This window comes from Crassostrea angulata, chromosome 6 (genome assembly GCF_025612915.1).
Source record: "Crassostrea angulata isolate pt1a10 chromosome 6, ASM2561291v2, whole genome shotgun sequence".
Taxonomy (NCBI): domain Eukaryota; kingdom Metazoa; phylum Mollusca; class Bivalvia; order Ostreida; family Ostreidae; genus Magallana; species Magallana angulata.
In genome coordinates, this window is record NC_069116.1 from 52,038,496 (window position 1) to 52,059,097 (window position 20,602).

The 20,602-nt window shown below is 33.3% G+C and overlaps 2 protein-coding genes across 2 annotated transcripts; one reads left to right on the plus strand and one right to left on the minus strand.

Moving 5' to 3' along the window:
- The first annotated feature begins 2,527 nt into the window (after window positions 1-2,527).
- Window positions 2,528-10,664, plus strand: LOC128190568 (poly [ADP-ribose] polymerase 2-like). Its single transcript, XM_052862660.1, has 18 exons — window positions 2,528-2,654; window positions 3,064-3,248; window positions 3,432-3,549; window positions 4,491-4,694; window positions 4,998-5,207; window positions 5,476-5,591; window positions 5,925-6,097; window positions 6,353-6,449; window positions 6,666-6,752; window positions 7,008-7,092; window positions 7,196-7,334; window positions 7,438-7,501; window positions 7,722-7,853; window positions 8,200-8,324; window positions 8,418-8,517; window positions 8,738-8,836; window positions 9,056-9,180; window positions 9,938-10,664. The coding sequence occupies exons 1-18, from the start codon at window positions 2,642-2,644 to the stop codon at window positions 10,089-10,091; spliced, it is 2,226 nt and encodes a 741-aa protein (XP_052718620.1). The 5' UTR covers window positions 2,528-2,641; the 3' UTR covers window positions 10,092-10,664.
- A 1,354-nt stretch (window positions 10,665-12,018) lies between these two features.
- Window positions 12,019-17,634, minus strand: LOC128188854 (D-aspartate oxidase-like). The gene is made up of 9 exons (XM_052860147.1): window positions 17,393-17,634; window positions 17,167-17,281; window positions 16,664-16,743; window positions 15,386-15,451; window positions 14,214-14,268; window positions 13,980-14,081; window positions 13,823-13,884; window positions 12,713-12,929; window positions 12,019-12,459 (listed from the first exon to the last, which is right to left on the minus strand). The coding sequence occupies exons 1-9, from the start codon at window positions 17,581-17,583 to the stop codon at window positions 12,331-12,333; spliced, it is 1,017 nt and encodes a 338-aa protein (XP_052716107.1). The 5' UTR covers window positions 17,584-17,634; the 3' UTR covers window positions 12,019-12,330.
- Window positions 17,635-20,602: the final 2,968 nt, after the last annotated feature.

Genomic DNA, 20,602 nt, shown 5'->3' on the forward strand with positions numbered 1-20,602 from the left:
GTCCCTGCTAACAAACATTTTTATGGAGGAAACTATGTACATGTACGTATGCATACATCTCTTTACTAGGGTTGTAGTCTTTGAAGTAATATTAGCCGCCACCCCACCTTTTTTGCTGGTTGAATGTTTTTGACGTTCATACTTACTTTTTGGGGTGATGGGGGATAAGGATGGATGATATCGATTCTGAAAAAAAAAACCAAACTCGCCTGCATCTGCGCCTGGTAGGCTGAACATTACATTTTTCATTGGACACATACGAGGGGTACTGATTCAAAAAGTTTCATATTGTGAAATTTCATAGTGCTTTTTGTTCAACAAAGTTTCTGTAAGTATTGAAAGTTGCAATACAAATTTTACAGATATTTCTCAATAGGCCTATATTTTAGCAAAGAAAATCCCATCTTCGCTAGCCTAGGGTTTTCGGTCCACTTCGCTCCCCATAAACAAAGACCTGTACTATAATTTTAGTTACCCGTGCGTTTATGGTGAGCAAAGTGGACCGAAAACCCTTGGCTAGCGAAGATGAGAAAATCCCTATCGGCGCAAACTGGTTAAAAATGTCATAGATGTCATTTTATTCCTATTTTGTTTTTGTCGATATACTATGTTAACTTTGTCAAGTTATGGGTGCTGTATTTTATTAGCTTTTGCTTGACGTTATGCGTGCCGTGTTTTGCGATCGCCGATCGCACTAATTGTGTACATGTATAACCCCCTGTATTTTCTCAAGTCGGTATTTTCATTTATTATTTCCTAAGTATAAAATTAATCTAAACTTTCTACATAAAGCATGAAAGATTACCTCAATGAAACCAGATGGATTTTACAATTATTAGACGGAAGGTACAGTGTAATTTTTTTTTTAATACAAAAAAATGTATATTCAATTCAATTTTGCATTGAGTTACTTGTAATTTAGTAAGTTATTTATGAAAAGCTATTGTAAATCTACAAAAGCCTAGTTAGGTCAAATTGGGAGAGCTGAAAAAAGTAGCACAGAAATAAATGCCATTAAAATTGTTACGATTTCAAAATTAAGCTGTTACAACTTTTTAAAAGTTAAATCTCGTAATTATTTATGACTCTTTACTTTTTCAACACAAATCAATTTTAAATCGTTTTCGTAGAGACATCAAACTTTATAGGTTGGATGTGTAAAGAACTTCTGTTTATTTACTTTCAGACTCCTCCCCCCCCCCTCCATCATCCATGCTCTCTCTCTCTCTCTCTCTCTCTCTCTCTCTCTCTCTCTCTCTCTCTCTCTCTCTCTCTCTCTCTCTCTCTCTCTCTCTCTCTCTCTCAGTTATTATCCGTGCATATTAAATCATATATATGTATATATTTATTTATATTTTATATTTATTTATTTATTCACCAATCACTATTCACACTAGTTTTGACTCTTTGATGGGAGGAATGACACTAATCTTAAGCAAAACAAACAACACCTATACTCTTTAGCTTTGTCCCTGGCCCTCGAGGGATCTGAAGTAAATGTTTTCAATTAACAAAGAATTAGAGAAAAAATAAAATGTCATGTTGGAAATTGAGATTTTCATTAAATTTACAATGTGACAATATGCAAAATGATTCATTAATACAATGAAATATATGTAGCCTATGGGATTTACGCATTTAACTGTGTGAAATAATGCATGAACACAACAGCTAAACAGAAACAAAGTGGCCTGAAAACAGAGAGTACCAAGGGACGGTGCCTGCACAGTCGATTAGACTGGTCTACTTGTACTCAAAGTGCTTACCGGTATATATACATACATGTAACATACCCCCCCCCCCAAAAAAAAAGTAAATACATTGCATATTATATCTGTATATATAACTATAACCATTATATTCCACCTTTGAGAATCATTTCACTGAGTTGTACAAGTACTTGTAAATCGTCAGTTGTCATAATTAAGCCAGTATAATTTTTGGTTATTGTCCATATATTGAAAATTTTTACAAGAGTCATTAGCTAATTTGTACAGAGTATCTCTTAATGCCTTATTATGATCACATGAGAATAAAAATTGTTTTCATCATCCACTGATTTGACATAACATCTATTACAGTATCTTTCTTGTCGAGGAATGCCTTGATATCGTCCTCTTTCAATATTAAGTCTATGAGCTGATGAGCGGAAATGCGAAAACGCGTTAAACTTCTCCTCTGTTCAAAATTTTTAAGTAATCTTAGGTAGTTCTCTTGGCCAAAATTTTGCTTAAAAGTGATGTAGCAGCTTAGTTTTTTGTCATCGTGTATAGTCAATTTAGGATTCCATTCTTTAATATAGTATTTAAATAGATAGTTTGAATTTTTGTATTGTTACTGACAGTAAATTGTCAGTGCCATCAATGCTGTTAGTTAAAAATTGAATTGAGACAAACCAGGAGGGAGTATTTTGTTGAAACAATTGTTTTGATTCACAATAAGCATTATACAAAAGTGGAAGTATATATGAGCAGCTGATGAGTGCATGGATACTTAGGTCTTTTTTAATTTTTTAACAAATTTCGTTTTGTGCACGCGCATTCCCAAATATGAATGTTTGTAAACAAAGACCCGCCGATTTTGCAAGCCGCACGACTTACAAACGATTTGTTTTGGAATACACGTGAAAATACTGTCTGTCATGGGGAGGAAAGGTTTGCAAGAAGAAAAAAACATTTTAAGTTTTGTTTTTACATTAAATAAAATTGTAAACAGTGAACATGATTAATAATGTTTATAAAGCAAGAAAAGGTTCGAATTTCCTCTTTTTACTTTCAACTTCAATATTGATCCTGTTGATACTTTTTCATTCGGAACTATGAAGATTTTAGTTCAAATTCAAACATAATGCATACAAATTTGTGTTGTTGTTTGTGTTTTTTTTTAATTACGTATGGTATGACTTGGATGCATGGGTAATGTTTAAAATTGCTATCTCTTGGCTATAAGACTGACGATCCACAGATTCCTCTATGTAACGTTACAATCAGTGTTGTCTGTGTTCTTTGATTAAGCTGTGATTATTACTGTAGCTATAATTGAATACAATGAACATTTGTTTAGGTAAAAAAGCAACTGAGAATGGGGATGGAGATGCCCCAGCAGCCAAGAAAGCGCGAGTGGATGGACCAGAAATATCTGGATACATCGTTCAGTGGGAATGGGAGGGAGATAAAGGGACGTGGACACGGTATGCAGAAGACATGAATGTGGAAATCACTGTTGCTCACAACAGCAAAAAGAAAATGGTAAATGACCACATATTATATTAACTAAATGTTCCCTTTACTGATGCATGTAACTGTGAATAAGTGAAATAATATAGTGACAATGATGTATTATAATGTAGTTATATAAGTCTTTATTCTTTGAGTAGATGGATGAATTGAATTGATGAAACTGGATAATTATCATTTCTTTCCTCTACATAGGTGGAGTTCACTGTGGGTAAAAATGTAGTGATTCAGGTTAAGCTAGACAAAATGGTACAGAAGAACAAAACAACAGGTTGGGAGAGGCGAATCCGCTGCTGTCTGAAGGATGGAGATGGTAAAAATGAAATCGATTACCTGGATAAATTCAGTATACTAATTTGTAAAAGAGTTTTTGCATTGAAAGAAAAAATGATTGTGTTGACTTCTTAAATTTGGAAATATTTCAGGAACTCTTGTGTTTTGAATTATTTTGCTAAATCTCTTTGTATTTTGTGTAGAAGATAATGTTAACTTTTTACTGATTACCTCTGTCTAAAAAAAAAATGTAAGAGATCACTGTAGAGTCAAATAATTTAATGAACAACAATGTTTAAGGGTAGTCATAATTTATTGGTCAAGGGAAAAGTAATTTTATGAGTTACCAACCCAGTAAGAAAAATAGAAGCTTTGAACACATGTTACTCAGATCATGCATTGAGGGCATAAATTCTTGATAAAGTGGTAAAACAATCAATCTAATTAAAATTAGACTTGTAATTTTCCGCTCCTCTACGATACTCTACACAAGAGATCTTGTATAGCGTATCGTAGAGGAGCGAATTACAAGTCTAATTTTAATTAGATTGTAAAATAATGAACCACCAACAACAACGATAATTCCACAGTATTTGTTCAATGTACATGTAAGTGAAGTTTGTTTTTTAAAGACTTTAACTAAACAATATGAATATACACGTAATTGAAAATATTAAAAAGGACAAACTTTCCCTTCCAAAGCATATGTTCATCAAGGATGTTGTATTCAGCATGTGACCAGTCTAACATTTTTTCCATAATTTAACTTTTCACCCAGTGACTTTCTTATAGTGTAACCTTTCTCACAGTGCAACTTTTCTCTAAGTGTAACCTTTCTCCCAGTGCATCTTTTTTCTTAGCATATTAACTTTTCTCCCATTACAACTTTTCTTATTGTAACTTTCTCCAAGTGCAACTTTTCTTTTAATCTAACCTTTTTTCAAGTGCAACTTTTCTCTTAGTGTTACTTTTCTCCTCCAGACTTCTTCATCTGGCAGTGGCAGGATGAGAAAGGTGGCTGGAATCCATACAGTGTTGAAACCTGCATAGATCTAGAAAAGGCTGATGGGAGGGGCCAAGTGGATTTGGAGGCGTGTCACAGGTCTTACACCATAGATTTGGGCAAAATGGAACAAACTAACCTATCAACTGATGTCAAGCGCAAAGTGGAGAGAGCTAAGTCAAGTAAGATCAAGTATCATACATGTTTATATATATGACTCATTGTGTAATTTTGAAATTTGCTGAACTATTCTATATACCGGTAGTTTTAAACATCTCTGAAAATTGACTTTGTTTACATTTGGAAAATATGAGACGACAGGAATTGTTACCAGGTAAATATGTTAAAGTTTAGCTTGTGTTGACTATTGAGGATACCTTGTACATTATATGTGTTAAATACCAAGATTATCTATATGTATTGAAACATGTATGCTTGTCATAGTACTAGGGTACATGTATGTACAAGCTACATTTTTACTTCAGACGGTGTGGCTCCAGACCCCTCAGCATCTGGAACAGTTGTCGCAGAAGTCAAAACAGAACCTGCAAAGGTTTCAGGGAGGAAGGCTGCAGTTAAAGTAAAAGAGGAACCAAAAGAGGAGGAAGAATCTGGGCCTTCTAAGGGGAAAGGAGCTAAAAGTGGGGGAAAGAAAGGGAAATCTGGGAGAGAAGAGAGGGGAGAAAAAGAAAGAAGTGAGGAATAAAGATTTAAAGATTTGATTTAATTCAAGGAAGATCTGTTGAATAAAGATATTTAATGACCAAGTAATTGTTAACTCACGTGTCAATCAAGTTCATAAGAAATACTTCAAAGACAATATATCTGTATCTGACTGTTTAAAATTTCTCAGTTTCTGATCTTACTTGCACTTATTGTATAGTGTACATCTAAGTATTTTCTGTGTATTCCTACATGTGACTTCTGAGCATTTGCTCTACTGAACACTGTTTTCTTTATCAGTCCGCACTGTGGTGATCTCTGGGAAAGCCCCTGTGGACCCTGAGTGTACGTCAATGATGGGGAAATCCCAGGTGTACTGTGAGGGCAATGACATCTGGGACTGCATGCTGAATCAGGTCAGTTATACACAGCAAAGTCTACACACTCAGTGGATGTACATATAACTCTGAAAGATTTCTATTGTGTAAAAAAAATTATAAGTTTACTTTAAAAGTTTGAATATATTTTCAAGTCATTCCTTTTGATGCACACCTGGACAATAAATGTATAAATGAGGTAAAAAGAAGAAACCTAATTAATGTATAAAGACCTGCTACAAAATAAGACTTACAATGTACATGTAGTTGGGAGTTTTAGACAGATTAAAGAATTTACCACTAAACTTGTTAACCAAATTCTATGGATTTGTCTGCACACTCTCATTATATTAAATTTTGTTTTATTTTTAGACCAATGTAGGAAATAACAACAATAAGTATTATCTAATACAACTACTGAAAGAGAACAGCAAGACTGCCTATCATGTGTGGCAGAGATGGGGGCGTGTTGGATATAGCGGACAGAACAATCTGGTGCCTTGCGGAGCGGACCTAGACAAAGCCAAGGATATATTCACCAAGAAGTAAGAGGATTGATTCAGATTGTAAAACTAAACATCAATAAAATTTTCAATTTTTTCTTTGAAAATCAGAGTCAGTAGCATTGTACATATACATTTGAGTAGGTAAAGTAAGCAATGGTATGAGATAGCTTAGGACTTTATTTTTTTAGAATTGAATATCAAGTTAAATTAGGTGATGTTATTAGATTGACAAATACATGTAATTGTAAGACTTTCTGTCTTTTTCACATGCTAATTATTACATATTTTTTAAAGGTTTAAAGATAAAACCAAAAATGATTGGTATCAGAGAAAGGATTTTGAGAAAGTACCAGGAAAATATGACTTACTGGATATTGACTATGGGGCAAAGGTATTAGTGTAATTGTTTAAGTTTATTACTAATAATAAAAACTTTACTTTATAAAGAAAGAAAATTATTTTCACACTCTCTTTTTCAAAAAAGCTTGTGTTATATTGTACATTTGGATTGGTCAGTAGATGAAGTTATGCCTGTTTGATGTTTTTATATTTTCTTTAAACAGACATGACTTGGCATTTAAATAGCTTTTTTGGTTTCATGTTTTAGGGTGAGGATGAAACAGATTTTGTTAAAATCAAGAAGGAGAAATCAGATGTCAAAATTCCAGACTCTAAGCTAGATAAAAGACTTCAGGTAAAGAATCCATGGGATATCAGACCTTTCATTGCAATCAAGCATTATAAGCTAGTGATTATAGAAATTATTTTGAGTTTGTTTTTTAACAGAGAACTAGTTATATGGAAATTTTAAACCAGAAATAGCTATACTTAGTATTTAAGGCATCAGTCAACAGTAAGCTATCTGAAGGAAAAATGGCAACTTTGTTGTAATTTTAGCTTTTGTTGTTTTTAAAGTCACATGGTGCTAAATCTTTCCACATTATTTTAGGATTTGCTGACTTTGATATGTGATGTAAAGAGCATGGAGGACACAGTGAGAGAAATGAAATACGACTGTGTGAAGGCTCCTCTAGGCAAGTTAATACTAGATATATGTAATATATGTGATCTTGAATGTGTTACATTGGTATGATGTTAAAATCAATGTCAGATACAGTGCTAGTTTTGTGTTTCCAGGAAAGTTGACCAGCGAGCAGATCAAGGCAGGCTACTCTGCTCTGAAGATCATTGACACCTGTATAGAGAAGGGTGACTTTGGCAGAAAACTCACAGATGCCTGCAGTGATTTCTACACTAGAATTCCACATGATTTTGGGTATGAAACAAATGGTTTTTCTTGCAGTTTTTTTTATCTGTTTGTTCTTTAAGAATGGATTACACAATATCTTTGTAGTGTAAAATTTTGATGATATTTTTAGAATGAAAACACCCCCTGTGATCAGAGATAAGGAGACACTCAAAATGAAGTTACAGCTCCTAGAGGTAAACAATAGCACTGTTGATTTTAAATGGGAGATGTTTTTAGATTTAAATATGTTTCAAAAATGAGTTTGCCTATTCTTCTGAAAGTTTTGAAGGTAGTCATAATTTGCCCTGCAAAATGTCTGCATTTTCTTCCTAGTTAAAGGCTGGTGGTGAATGAAACTGTGATTTTGGTCGATGTGTAACAGTAATTGATTTGTTTTCTTCTTTTCCTGCCCAGTCTCTAGAAGACATTGAGATTGCTATGAAGACGCTGAAGGCTGGAGACTACTCGGAGAACCCAGTAGACAGACATTACCATGCTCTCAAGTGTGAAATGAAACCAATGGAGAAATCATCAGCAGATTTCAAGGTAATTATATATTGTTACTCTGCATTTCAGAAAATTTCATTAAATGTGCCCGTGATATGTTTTAAAATTAACATTCTTTGTACAAGCTATATAGCTCAAATAAAATCAGACTTAAAGACTGTAAATAAAAAGATGAGCATGTATCTTTGCAAATACACGTGGATGGGGTGAACATTTTTGTGATTTGTTTTAAAAACAAAGTTCACATTTCATATTGTAAAAGTTTACAAAAATAAGAGGCTTAACTATGAGTATTATGACATTAATTTTCTACCTCAAATAGACTGGTTGAATTTTTATGTTCTGAATGTGTTTAACTAATTTAAGGGAACCTGTTTCATTTCAGATGATAAATGAGTATCTCCAGAACACCCATGCAGCTACACACAACCAATATAAAATGCAAATAGAAGATGTTTTCGAATTAGAAAAAGAAAATGAAGCAGAACAATTCATAGACCATAGCAACAAGTAAGTACCGGTACCTCAGAAACCTTGGCGTGGACATGGAGATAATTTTTGTTGTCACAAACTTCTGTGTATTACAGACTACATGTGTTGTAGGATGCTGTTGTGGCATGGGTCTCGGCTGACAAACTGGGTGGGGATCCTGTCCAAAGGTCTGAGGATAGCTCCCCCAGAGGCACCTGTTACTGGGTATATGGTAGGTACTCCAAGAGAATTCTTGAAACATTGGGTGCTTCTTGTGTTTGGGAATATCTTTTTCACGGACAGTTTCCATGTTTTTAAACAAATTGTTGTAAAGAATTTATTTAATTGAGATCATTTTTACAGTACATAATTTTGATTTGTAAAATATTGGTGACATGAACTTCTGGTTCAGAGTAAAATTAACATACTAATTTGATCAATGATTGTTGTAGTTTGGAAAGGGAGTCTATTTTGCGGATATGTCGAGCAAAAGTGCCAACTACTGCTTTGCAACACGTTCCAAAAATGTGGGCTTATTGTTATTGTGTGAGGTACGTATTCAGATATACATGTAGTCTTTTGATTATATATTCAAATATGAACAGAAATGCATGGACCTGATAGCCTTTTTCTTGATTTGAGTAACAATCATAAGATTACTATTTTACTCACTTCATTTTATTCCCTTGCTTAAAAATGTTTGTTTGTCCGATCAACTTGATAATGATGTGAACTTGAAGATTTTACATTAAACCCCCTTACTTGAGTAGGTATCCTTGGGAACCACTAATGACCTACTTGCAGCAGACTACAAGGCCGACAAGTTACCAGCTGGAAAACACAGTGTGAGAGGGTTGGGGGCAGTGGCACCTGACCCCACCAAAAATAAAATACTGTAAGTTTCACACAGGTATACTAAACTCTGTCCCATGTTCCTTGTGCCATCAAATTTGATGTTTATTGCATAAATACACATGCTTTTTAAAGAAGAACAGTTGAAATCAATGTCAGGTAAATGTTTGAAATTTCCTAATTGACATGTTTCCTCTTTTTACCGTGAAAAAAAAATTTGAAAAGAATGGATGTTAACTGAAGGGAATTTATAAAGGGAAAAGTCTGATTACTTCTTCATTTGAAATTTTTTCACAACATCATAACATTATCATGTGGTTATTTTCAGACTTGTTTCCAAGGCAAAATACTCGTCAGCTTTTTATTTTCAGCCATGTTCTTCAACATGGTGAGAGAGAAGTAAGGTGGTTCAGAACAGAAATTTTGACTTGGGATTATTGTTGTAAATGAAACTTAAACACCGAGATATTTATGAAATTGGAAAAAATAAAAATTAAGACTAAAGGAATAGGAGCATGGGACAGAGTATTGCTAAAATTAATAACATACTGTAGGTTACACTATGTTAATTTGTAAATTCATAATCTTTTTTTGGTTGATGAAATCAGGATTTTGTTAGAACCAATAAATTGGAGATTGAATTTTAAAAAAATTGAACCCATTGTTCTTTTTTTCCCAGATCTTGCATGTTTATTTTTAAAGGGAAAATTTTATTTGGAACATTTATATTAATAAGTGTCTTAAGCAGAATTTCTATTAATTAATTTTTTTCATAACATATTGCTCTCTTTATTTTCCAGGCCTGATGGAACCATTGTTCCTCTGGGAAAAAGTAAAAATACTAATGTGAAAAACCCCAGTGGATATACCCTCAACTACAACGAGTTTATTGTGTATGATACGAAACAAATCAAAATGAAATATCTGGTGAAAACAAAATTTAACTTCAAGTGAAGAGAAAATGACAGCACATAGGGGGCCAGGAATTACTAGAAAACAATTAGGCTAATGGATTCCATCTTCCCAAGTCTATTGGTTTAGATTTTCACCTGATCAAAAACTCTGACTTTGGAAGATGATAGATTCAAAGTGAGGTTGAATGAACAAGACATTTCTGTTTGATAGTATGGTAGGTTGTGTATTTGGTAAAGAATTCAATCGTGTTTACATGATCTCCACATTCATAATAATCATGTTGTCAGTATTGTATTTTTAAGACAAGTTTACTGAACTGAGTATATACATATGTAGACTTGTACTAGGTTTTTTTGTGTCAGCTTGTTCAACAGTGCAAAATGCAAAATGTGACGACTTTTAATGCCCCAGTAGTTATTTGTATTGTTTTTGTTGGTAGTTTTTGCTAAACAGTAAGAAAAGTTATCATGTTTATGTGTAAGGACTAGTTATTGTTTCTGTTACTATAGTTACAATTTGTTATAGTGTCAGTTGTGTCCACAAACTTCTGTTTTAAAAGTAATTGAAACCAATTCGCAATAAAATTATTAATACTCATTTGAATTCATTGCTTTATTGAACATGAAGTCATAACATTCAACATCTCACGAATTCATGCAGTGTGTATAAAAATAACTACTTCTGCATTTAATTTCGTAGATTTCTTAGCTTTGTTTGTCCTCTCTGTACTGCATTTACAGTTCTACTGCATATATACACGTAATGATAATGTTTCCTGCATCTACAAGGATGTAGGTCTAGTATAGTGTGAATGTAGTGTTGCCATGTATACTGCTTGGTACATGTACAAGATATCAAGTCTAATGTAGAAACAAATAGCAATGTACATTGAACATTAAGTCAGGTCTTCAGAATATTTACTAGATTCAAAAATTCATCCCCTTATAAATCTTAAAGATGTATTTTATAAGGAAAAAGGAATCATACTTTATTTGGTTGAAGCGTGAAGGGCTTTATGATACCTTTGATCATGTCCCAACCATAATTAACGCCTCATTATATTTTAAGAAAGACGGCTTATTAATTATATGTATTTATATAACCTTTCGGCAAGTGTAGGATTAAATTATTGACATTTTAAAATCTTAATTTTCATTCATATAACCATGCAAACCCCATCTGCGCCATAACTAGGTCATTTGCGTCATCGATGAACTGTATCAAACAATAAACTACAAACTTGATTCTTGGTGTGTTATCAGACAAAGACACTGGAAAATGTATATGAAAAGATCAAAATAATCAATCCACTCCCCCCCCACCCCCCCGTAGAACTAACTTATCGAATGCATGTACCAGTTGCCATGTCTAATGCTTGAATAGGTAGGTACATGATGTACTAGTTTAACTTCTTCATATACTGTGGTAAAATCCGTATTCGTTGAACACAATTCAAATTTTTATGGATTTTGTTGATGAGTTTGAACAACGATGTAATTAATAACACATTGTATTGTTTGGTTTGAATTTATTTTATTGTAATATGATTACAATGGGATTGGGCACAAGTTCTAAAACTTATCTAAGAAGTGTATTGTTAGTATACACTATGCCACAAATTTGTACTTATCCTGGAAATCATTGAAACAACAGTAAATGTGCTAGTGAACATGTTTACTGCATGTACAAGTTAACTCCGTCTTAACAAGTTACTGTTAATCATGTTTAACATGTTCAAGGTATTTCACTACACTTTGAAGTGTACTTTTTTAACAATAAGTCATATGATGGTGATTTAAATGTTTTGTTAAATTGTTTGTATGTATATCGTCATCACTCAGTGGTTAAAGAATCGGGCTTGTGAACCGCAGATCATGAGTTTGAATCCGCCTAGAACTTTTGTTTACACTGACAGAATTAGTTTTGGAAAGATAATTTTTCATCAGAATTGCACTTTTTTCGCATATTTGAAATATATATATTTTATCCATCATGTTATCTTTCATAATGAAGGAATTTTCTGCACATTTAAGAAGCTCTTTCAAGGTGTAGTGAGCGACCTTCAATGACCATGCAAATACTAATACATGTCAATATGTCTACTTTATATATACATAAGTATAACTAGATAATGACATAATTTATTATATTTATTTACTTCTTTTATCCTGGCACCATAATAATTATCCATTCTGCTTTGATAATTATTATCCAGCAGGTTTTTTTAACATTAGTCACGACAATGTTTAATTTTTTGATATTCGTTCCTGCATGTGTGTCATAACTTAGACACCAGCCTCTGGGAACCTGTTTCTGTCAGTTGCTGCTTAACGAGGTTGGCTGCATCCACCCCACACCCCCAACTGATGCAGACCCCGTCTGAGCCATGACCATAATTATGAACCACCTACCAATGCAAGCCAAAATGAATCTGTTCATTAAGGTTCATTCCAAAGAACCGTCGCGACTCGTATTGTGAGTAGTTGTTAGTCCATAGTAGTATGAAATAATGCTCAAAAAAGAAATATATAATGATGAAGCTATATGCATGTACATGCAATTATTTAGAAATATTTCTGTTTATCTTAAACATCACTTTAACGACAAAAATCTCCATTTCACTGACACTATTTTCAAGTGACGATGACCTTTTTACTTACAGGAAGACGTCCATCATCGACTGAGATCATCTCCACCTCCAGACGAACGCAGGGCCGCCAAGGACGAAGTCCCACCCAGGTTTTCTCCACTTCAGCGTGTTTGAGTGAAGGAACCAGACGACAGCATCGTGCCATGATGTCGTCATAGTAACGCTGATCCTTGTCCAGTTTTTCTTCTCCTCTCTGACGAGTACCACCAAGAACTACGTTGTCCTGACTGTACAAAAAAGCAAGTGACAGTGTGTTATCTCCATCGTTTTAAAGGTAAGATAATTTACTCTTTGTAGAAAAGCTTCATACCAAATGAACTAAACTGACAGAACTTCATCTTCACAGTTTGTACATTAACCTCTACGTAGACTTGAAGTAAGGTAAAAAGAACATTATAGTCTAAGGTGGTTTGGGGCCAGTAGCTCAATATTTAGTATTTCTGATTATAGACCAGTTGTTGAGAGAACCCTTATAATTCTGCTTTGTCAGTTGAAATTTAAGAGAGGAGTTGTGCAACAAAATCTTATAATAAAACTTTTATGATCTTTGAGAATTTTGTTGTTGTGATTCTCATATCTCTGATGTGCAGTGCAGGTATAAATTGCACAGAACATATTTTCTCGTTATCTGGATTGAGAAATTTAAGGATGGGTTGATAGTACACTTCTGTTTTCCAACGAACTCTCTTTTGAATAAACTTAAAAGAGTTTCTTTGAGCATACTTGAATGGGTTTTTTTTCGGGTTAGATAAGTCAAGGTGGTGCTAAGTGATGAGATTTAATATGTAAAAAATAGTTTGAATTTTTATTTTGATACAAACTTCTTAAAATACGTGATGGCCAAGGTTTGTGACTTCGTAAACTTGTTGCAGATTTCCTTGAACTGTACAGCCTCTCATTATCTGTAAGTTATTGTCATTGATATACTAGTACTAGAAGTTAAAACTGCGTTGAAAGGGGGTTCTACTAGTGTGCTATACTGTATGAGATAAAAGTGAAATAATGAACACTTTCTAAATTGAAACAAATTCGAAGCTTTGTGTCCTTGGTAGTACATTGTATAGGAGTTTACTTGAACTTTCATCACGGGCTCCAGTTAAAAAAAGCTTTCTTCCCGTACCCTGGATAAATGTAGGTGTCGCTGTCAGCAATGAACAAGGTTTTTATCCATGGAGCTTTCACCTAGATACAGTTGTAATGTCGTAATATGGATTGTTACAAGGAAAAAATTTAAGTTTGATATATGATCGGCATTTTCAATGCAGTTAGGGACCTACCCGGATGGTATGTCCTCTAATGGGGACCAGTTCTTTGTCATCAAACAACTTCCTGCTACCAAGCCCCGTGCAGTTGACTAGAACGTCATATGATCCTGAGATCTAATGGCGGAACATATTTTAATTTGCTAATAGTTTATTTTATAATTGACAACAAACATAGATGTGCATTTACACTCAATATATTCTTAACAAATTATTCAATATATTTGCTTTATAAATATTATTACCAACCTCAACAATATTTTTAAGTTGCTTGCGAATTACTCTCCCTCCTTTTTCTTTGAACCTGCAAATATATATATATATATATATATATATATATATATATATATATATATATATATATATATATATATATATATATATATATAAATCTTTAAAATTTCCTTTCATTGTTCAGTGTATTCGAAAATTCTACATAGTTGTAGAGTACTTGTAACAGTAATGTACAACTCAACAGTACTTGTAACAGTTGTGTATCATTGTTTAGTACTTGTAAGAATTGTGTACAGTTGTTAAGTAAATGTAACAGTTATGATTGTACTGTTTTTGAGTACTTGTAACTGTTGTGTACAGTATTTGAGTACATGTGGCAGTTGTGTAGAGATGTTTAGTTCTTGTTACAGCTTTGCACAGTTGTTGAGTTTGTAACAGTTATGTACATTTGAGTTCTTGTAATATGTACAGTTGTTGAGAACTTGTAACAGTTGTGTACAGTTGTTGAGTACTTTGAACAGTAGAATATAGTTATTGAGTACATGTAATACATAGATGTCTACAGTTGTTGAGTATTTGTAATATCAGAATATAATGGTTGAGTACATGTAATTAATAGTTGTGTACAGTTGATGAGTACTTGTATAACAATAGAATATAGTTGTTGAGTACATGTAATAGATAGCTGTGCACAGTTGTTTAGTACTTTTAAAAAAAGAGTTGTTGAATACATGTAATAAATAATTGTGTACAATTGTTTAGTACTTGTAACAATATAATATAGTTGTTGAGTACATGTAATAGATAGTTGTGTACAGTTGACGAGTATTTGTAACAATAGAATATAGTTGTTGAGTACATGTAATAGATAATTGTGTACAGTTGATGAGTACTTGTAATAATAGAATATAGTTGTTAAGTACATGTAATAGATAGTTGTCTACAGATGCTGAGTATTTGTAAAAATAGAATATAGTTGTTGAGTACATGTAGTAGATAGTTGTGTACAGTTGATGAGTACCTGTAACAATAGAATAGAGTTGTTGAGTACATGTAATAGATAGTTGTGTACAGTTGACGAGTATTTGTAATAATAGAATATAGTTGTTGAGTACATGTAGTAGATAGTTGTGTACAGTTGATGAGTAATTGTTACAGAAGAATATAGTTGTAAAGTACATGCTTACCTCTTCATGAGCCATGGCAAATAACGGCGACATTCCACCATCAGTGTATTTAATTCCCAACCATACCTGTCAAAAGTCAACTGTTTGGTTGGTGGCCCATGTGTCATACATATTCATGTATGATGAAAGTGAGTATTATAGGAAAAAACATATAATCTGAGTCAGCGGATTAATTATTTTTTCTACAATGATTGGTACGGTTACCTTAAAGATACCTTAGAGAAATTATAAATAGTAATCATTCCGTCCAACAATTCTGTCTTTTCTTCAAGACCAATCTGGCTCATACTTTGGTTTTTGAATAAAGGATGGGTGGTGACCAAGTCTCTAAGTCAAAGGTTAAGGTCATAGCAAATTTATTTTAATTCAATTTCTTCTGCATCAAATACCTCCTCTTCCTATCACCCACAAAGTGCCAATGACTAAGAGTGTGCAGTTACCTTTAATGAGTTTTCTAGGTCTAGGGTACAAGTAATATTAGATTACACAAAAATCTCTCTTCAGAGCATTTTTAATCTCCCCTTAGCCCTATCTGGATTATACATTATATTTGAGTAAATATTAAGGTCACGACCTTAAGGTGAATATCTAGTAAATGAGTCCAGACTGTATTTTTGGTGCTAAAACCATTAAGATGTCATAATTAATTTGATGAATCTTTTACTGTATTTTACGGCTTTAAATGAAATAGAAAATTATACAATATTTTGACATTATATATTTAATCACGGAAAATGTAATCCCGAAACATATATTCAATTTGACATCATTTGTAAAAGGAGGTCAAGAGCTTGATTAATGCCGTTGTTTTAAAAAAAACTGCAGGCATTCTAGATATATTTCATTAGTTGAAAATGTACAAAACTCCGATATCTGTTTCTTTTATTCTTCATATTTCACAGAAAATGGTTGTTTAAACCAAATTTTTCTCTGTGTTTACCAAATATTTAAGCCCCGGTACATCCTATGAAATAAAGATATTGGTATGAAGCATCATGCATTAAAAGAATTTATATCTTGAATTTCATAAATCTTTAGGCACCTTTCATTAACTAGATCTCGACCTTAAACCATGTCTGCTTTTAAACATTTGCCGCTCTCTAAAATACCGTTTGAGCCATTTGCCCGTTGTAGATTTCTTTTACTGTATATGTTTATACGACCTTTAAATTGTCATTGTTCAGACCATCATAGAGCTTTTCTTCACTTGTTTGTTTATAAACTGATGAACAAACATTTCAGATAGAAATGAAATACATATTAGTGAAGTAAACTTACTTATAGTTTCCTGGCAGCTTTAGAAGTTCAGATTTGGAAAGAATACGATATCCGTAGTCAAAACTGCCGTGAAATGGAGGCTGAAACGATGTGGTATATCGATTTTACAAACCAGTTTTACTGATCATTCAAATTAAAAAAAAAACTTTTTTACTTGCTAAAGAAATGCATATACGTGACAAAAGCTTAGGAAAATTGGGACGTTCTATAACGTATATACTCGTATCATATGGGTTGATCCAACTTAATAGCTATCTATAGAGATGTATTTAAGATTTACAGCATTGTACAAACTATTGATAAGTATTGAGCAATAGCCGCAAGATTTTGATGATCAATAGTACATGTATTAGATGAAAGATTTCTTAAATTACGTATACGTTGTTGTTTACAACATATAATTAAGCCAAGAAATGGTGATTTTTGAAAATTCTTTTTTGTTGTTTTACACACAATGGCTATCGCTTTAGGGTGTATATTTGCCTGTAGTCTGGATATTTTACCGGTTGCTCGGTCCTCCAGAGTTGGTAGCCATGTGTCCTGTGAATTCCTGCGATGTTTGCATCCTCAGATGTACAAATTTTATGGTACCATTCAAAAGAATCTCTGGTCCAGCATCTGAAATGGAAGCTCTAAAATTGACATATCTAACTCCACCTTCCTTTTTACATCGCCAGAGAGAGAGAGAGAGAGAGAGAGAGAGAGAGAGAGAGAGAGAGAGTGAGTTACCTTAATCTGCATATGTCAGCATTTGTTCTTCCTAATAAAATTCCAAAATTCCCCGCTGCACCATCACTGGTGGTTTCTGTGTTGAATTGATCAGCGATTATTGTAATGTCTGCTTCCGGTAATATCGACTGTATATTAACAGCAGACGACAGCCCAGCCACTCCAGCTCCCAACACGCATATTCTCGCCATTTTAATGTCGTCAGGAAACGGACATATGTTCCTCGCTAAAAATAACTCGATACAAACGATACACAGGAAATTATTAGAGTTGTCATATCATTATTGATTCTGTATAAGCCTTATATAATGGCAAGTATAAGATTTGTTGGGTTTTTGTTTTTGTTTTTTTTTTTGTAATATGTATTTGTTTTTTCTTTTGATTATTTAGAACATATATTACAAGCAAAAAATGACGTGTCGAAAAGTTGTTTTTTTTTAAAACTTTTTTCAATTTTGTAAGGTATTAACATATTCACTCTCAAACTAAGTGAATGAACAGATTCGATTAGTTTCATGGCATGAATGTTATCCGACAACTTACAAAGTGAAATATAAGCCACTTAAAAATTCTACATGTTTGACCAGCATTGCATGTGTAAAACACTTATCTCGTTAAAATATGCTTGCTCAGTATTTAAATAATGAAAGTTGTCAAGGTAGATTAATCTCTCAAGAATGGCACTGGGGCACACATGATAGATAAAATTCACGTCCTAGTTGATTGCCTTTTTTCAAGATAATCTAGAGTAAAAATTCAGAAAGCAGATGTAAATATTGACTACCAACGACATTGACCCCCACGAATAAACATTATTCCACAGTATGAGAACGTAGCGAGTTGCGTCGACCGTACTGTTCTTCGTCATCCACTGTTTCCTCCAATTACAATATTTGTTTCTGAAAATCTTCAGCCTCTTTCTTACGTTGGAGTTATTATTATATATGCATTGCCTCTTAATTATAAGGACTCACGACCAGTCTGACGTTGAGTAATAACGACCCTTTTATAACGTCGTAGTTCTTGATTTAACTGACAGTCATCCTGCATTCGCCGTTTGACCAAAGGTAGAATCATATACTCCATAACAAAATTGCTTGTGTTACTACCATAATGATTTCAAAATAGTACGTTGTTTTCCTCAGATTCCTTCATTGATCGTGTGTTTCGTCGTTTTACAAAGTTGGCACACATAACTTTATGACGGCGTATCTCAACAGAAGAAATGCAATTTTCAAGTATTTACCAATTTCAATGCTGTGTATTATTTTTATAACATTCTGGAAAAGCCTAATGAAAATTGCAATAATAGAACGTTGAACTTTGTCTGTTACCGGTGACGACCAAAAGTTACAGACACATTATCGATATTAAATAGAAACGATTACAATTATAGCATTCCGACCATTTCTTTGCAAAGCACAGAAGTATGAATTTAAAACAAAACGTCAAGACTTCATAAATACCGTCGTCGAGGGCTAGCGGCAGCTGTCCTTACCTCCCTCCAATGTTGTCTTCAGAAGTAAATATAATTCTGCGAAAAGATATTCGGATCTTAATAAATATATGTAAATATTTTTTTAGTTCGAAATGTTGTCATTACCGCGAGTTTCATGATAATATTGCAAAGGCGACAATACTACTTGATTAACCCTCGTATCAATCCTAGGCCTACATGTTAGTGTGTTTGGTGATCTATAAAAGTTAATGTCTCACATGCTATCCGTGTGAAAGTCTCTTTAAATGAAAAACTTGATTATGAAGTTTAAAAATGTCATAATTTTTGTCCACCTTTCCCTTTAAACCAAACAATTCTTTAATTTTTCGTGTTAACAAATGCACGTATTTTTGTGACGTTTTGAAGTGTAAAGTAGTAAATCAAATGAAATTGGTGCCTTTAAGACTCTCAGACAGCAATTTGAAGATAATGTTTTCATATCTGTCGATCTTTGTACACCGGACTTTACATAATGATTTTGAACGTTAAACTTTCTCATTTTAAAGTTATATTAAGAAAAACTTTAGACCCCTGTCTGGTCCTCAATTAGAAGGGCAAGTCCCTTTCACGATGTCAAATCAAAATTCGTGTGTACTACACTAAACAATGTTTGCTCTATATGTTAACGAAATATAAGGGCTGGTCCCATTCCTTCTTAAAGGGATTCTTTACCAACATTTTAGAAGATGACATATTGTCAAGCAAAACAGCTTTCGTTTTATGGTTTTATCATTTTTTTTTCCAATTATCGAGTTGAGTTACATTCGTTTAAAGATTTATTTTTTAAGACCCTTAAAACAACTTTTTAGGAAACACATGAGTAAAACAATTATGGTACTGTATAGGTTGGTAACTTTAAAGTAAACGTAACTACTTAAGTATTATAAGACAAATTGTTGCTCAGTATAGAGTTATGATCAAAAGAATTTAGAGCCTTTTGGGCCCCTAATTCGAAGGGGGGGGGGGGGGCAGTCTCTTTTTCTTCGTATCAAATTAAAGGTCCTGTAAATAATTTTGCAAATACATGATACAGGACAAGTTTTTATTCACTACTGCTTCTTTTTTTTCATTTTTGAGATATAAAGTGTCAAAAATGTTGTATTACGGCCCCTTATGGCCGTTGATTACGTAACACGTGACAAACATCTTATAATATATGGTTGCAGATTGCAAAACAAACATTTTTGTTTCGGTAACAAAACGGTGTCATTAAAGAGTTTACTTACCTTATACATGAAGTCTGTTGGCCCTTCTGGGTCCATAAGTTTAGGCATCAGCCCCTTTTTCTGATATCAAATGAAAGGTCGTGAGATTTTAAAGGCTTTTTGTTCTACAACTACTCAGATACAAATATAAAGCATTCACACACATTTACATTGGTCAGTAAAGCTCTGCCTATATATCGGAGAGGAATTAACTTGCCACATTATCATACTTGTATTACTTTTATAAACACATTATACCTGTAGTCAATAAAAACATGCTTTTTAGCCGGGCTCTGCTGAAAGCAGAGTCCTGGCTATAGGCAGGCAAATCGCCAATGTTAATATAAATAGCACAAATAAACAAAAAACCAAACAGCGTCAAGGTAAAGCTTCCGCTATACCAAATAGTTACACAAAGAGTCACGTTTTGTCAAAAGTGTTGGCATTTTGTTTCTTTTTTTTAAATTTCGAATGAATTGTCTATCTTTTTTAGTTTTCTTATTAATA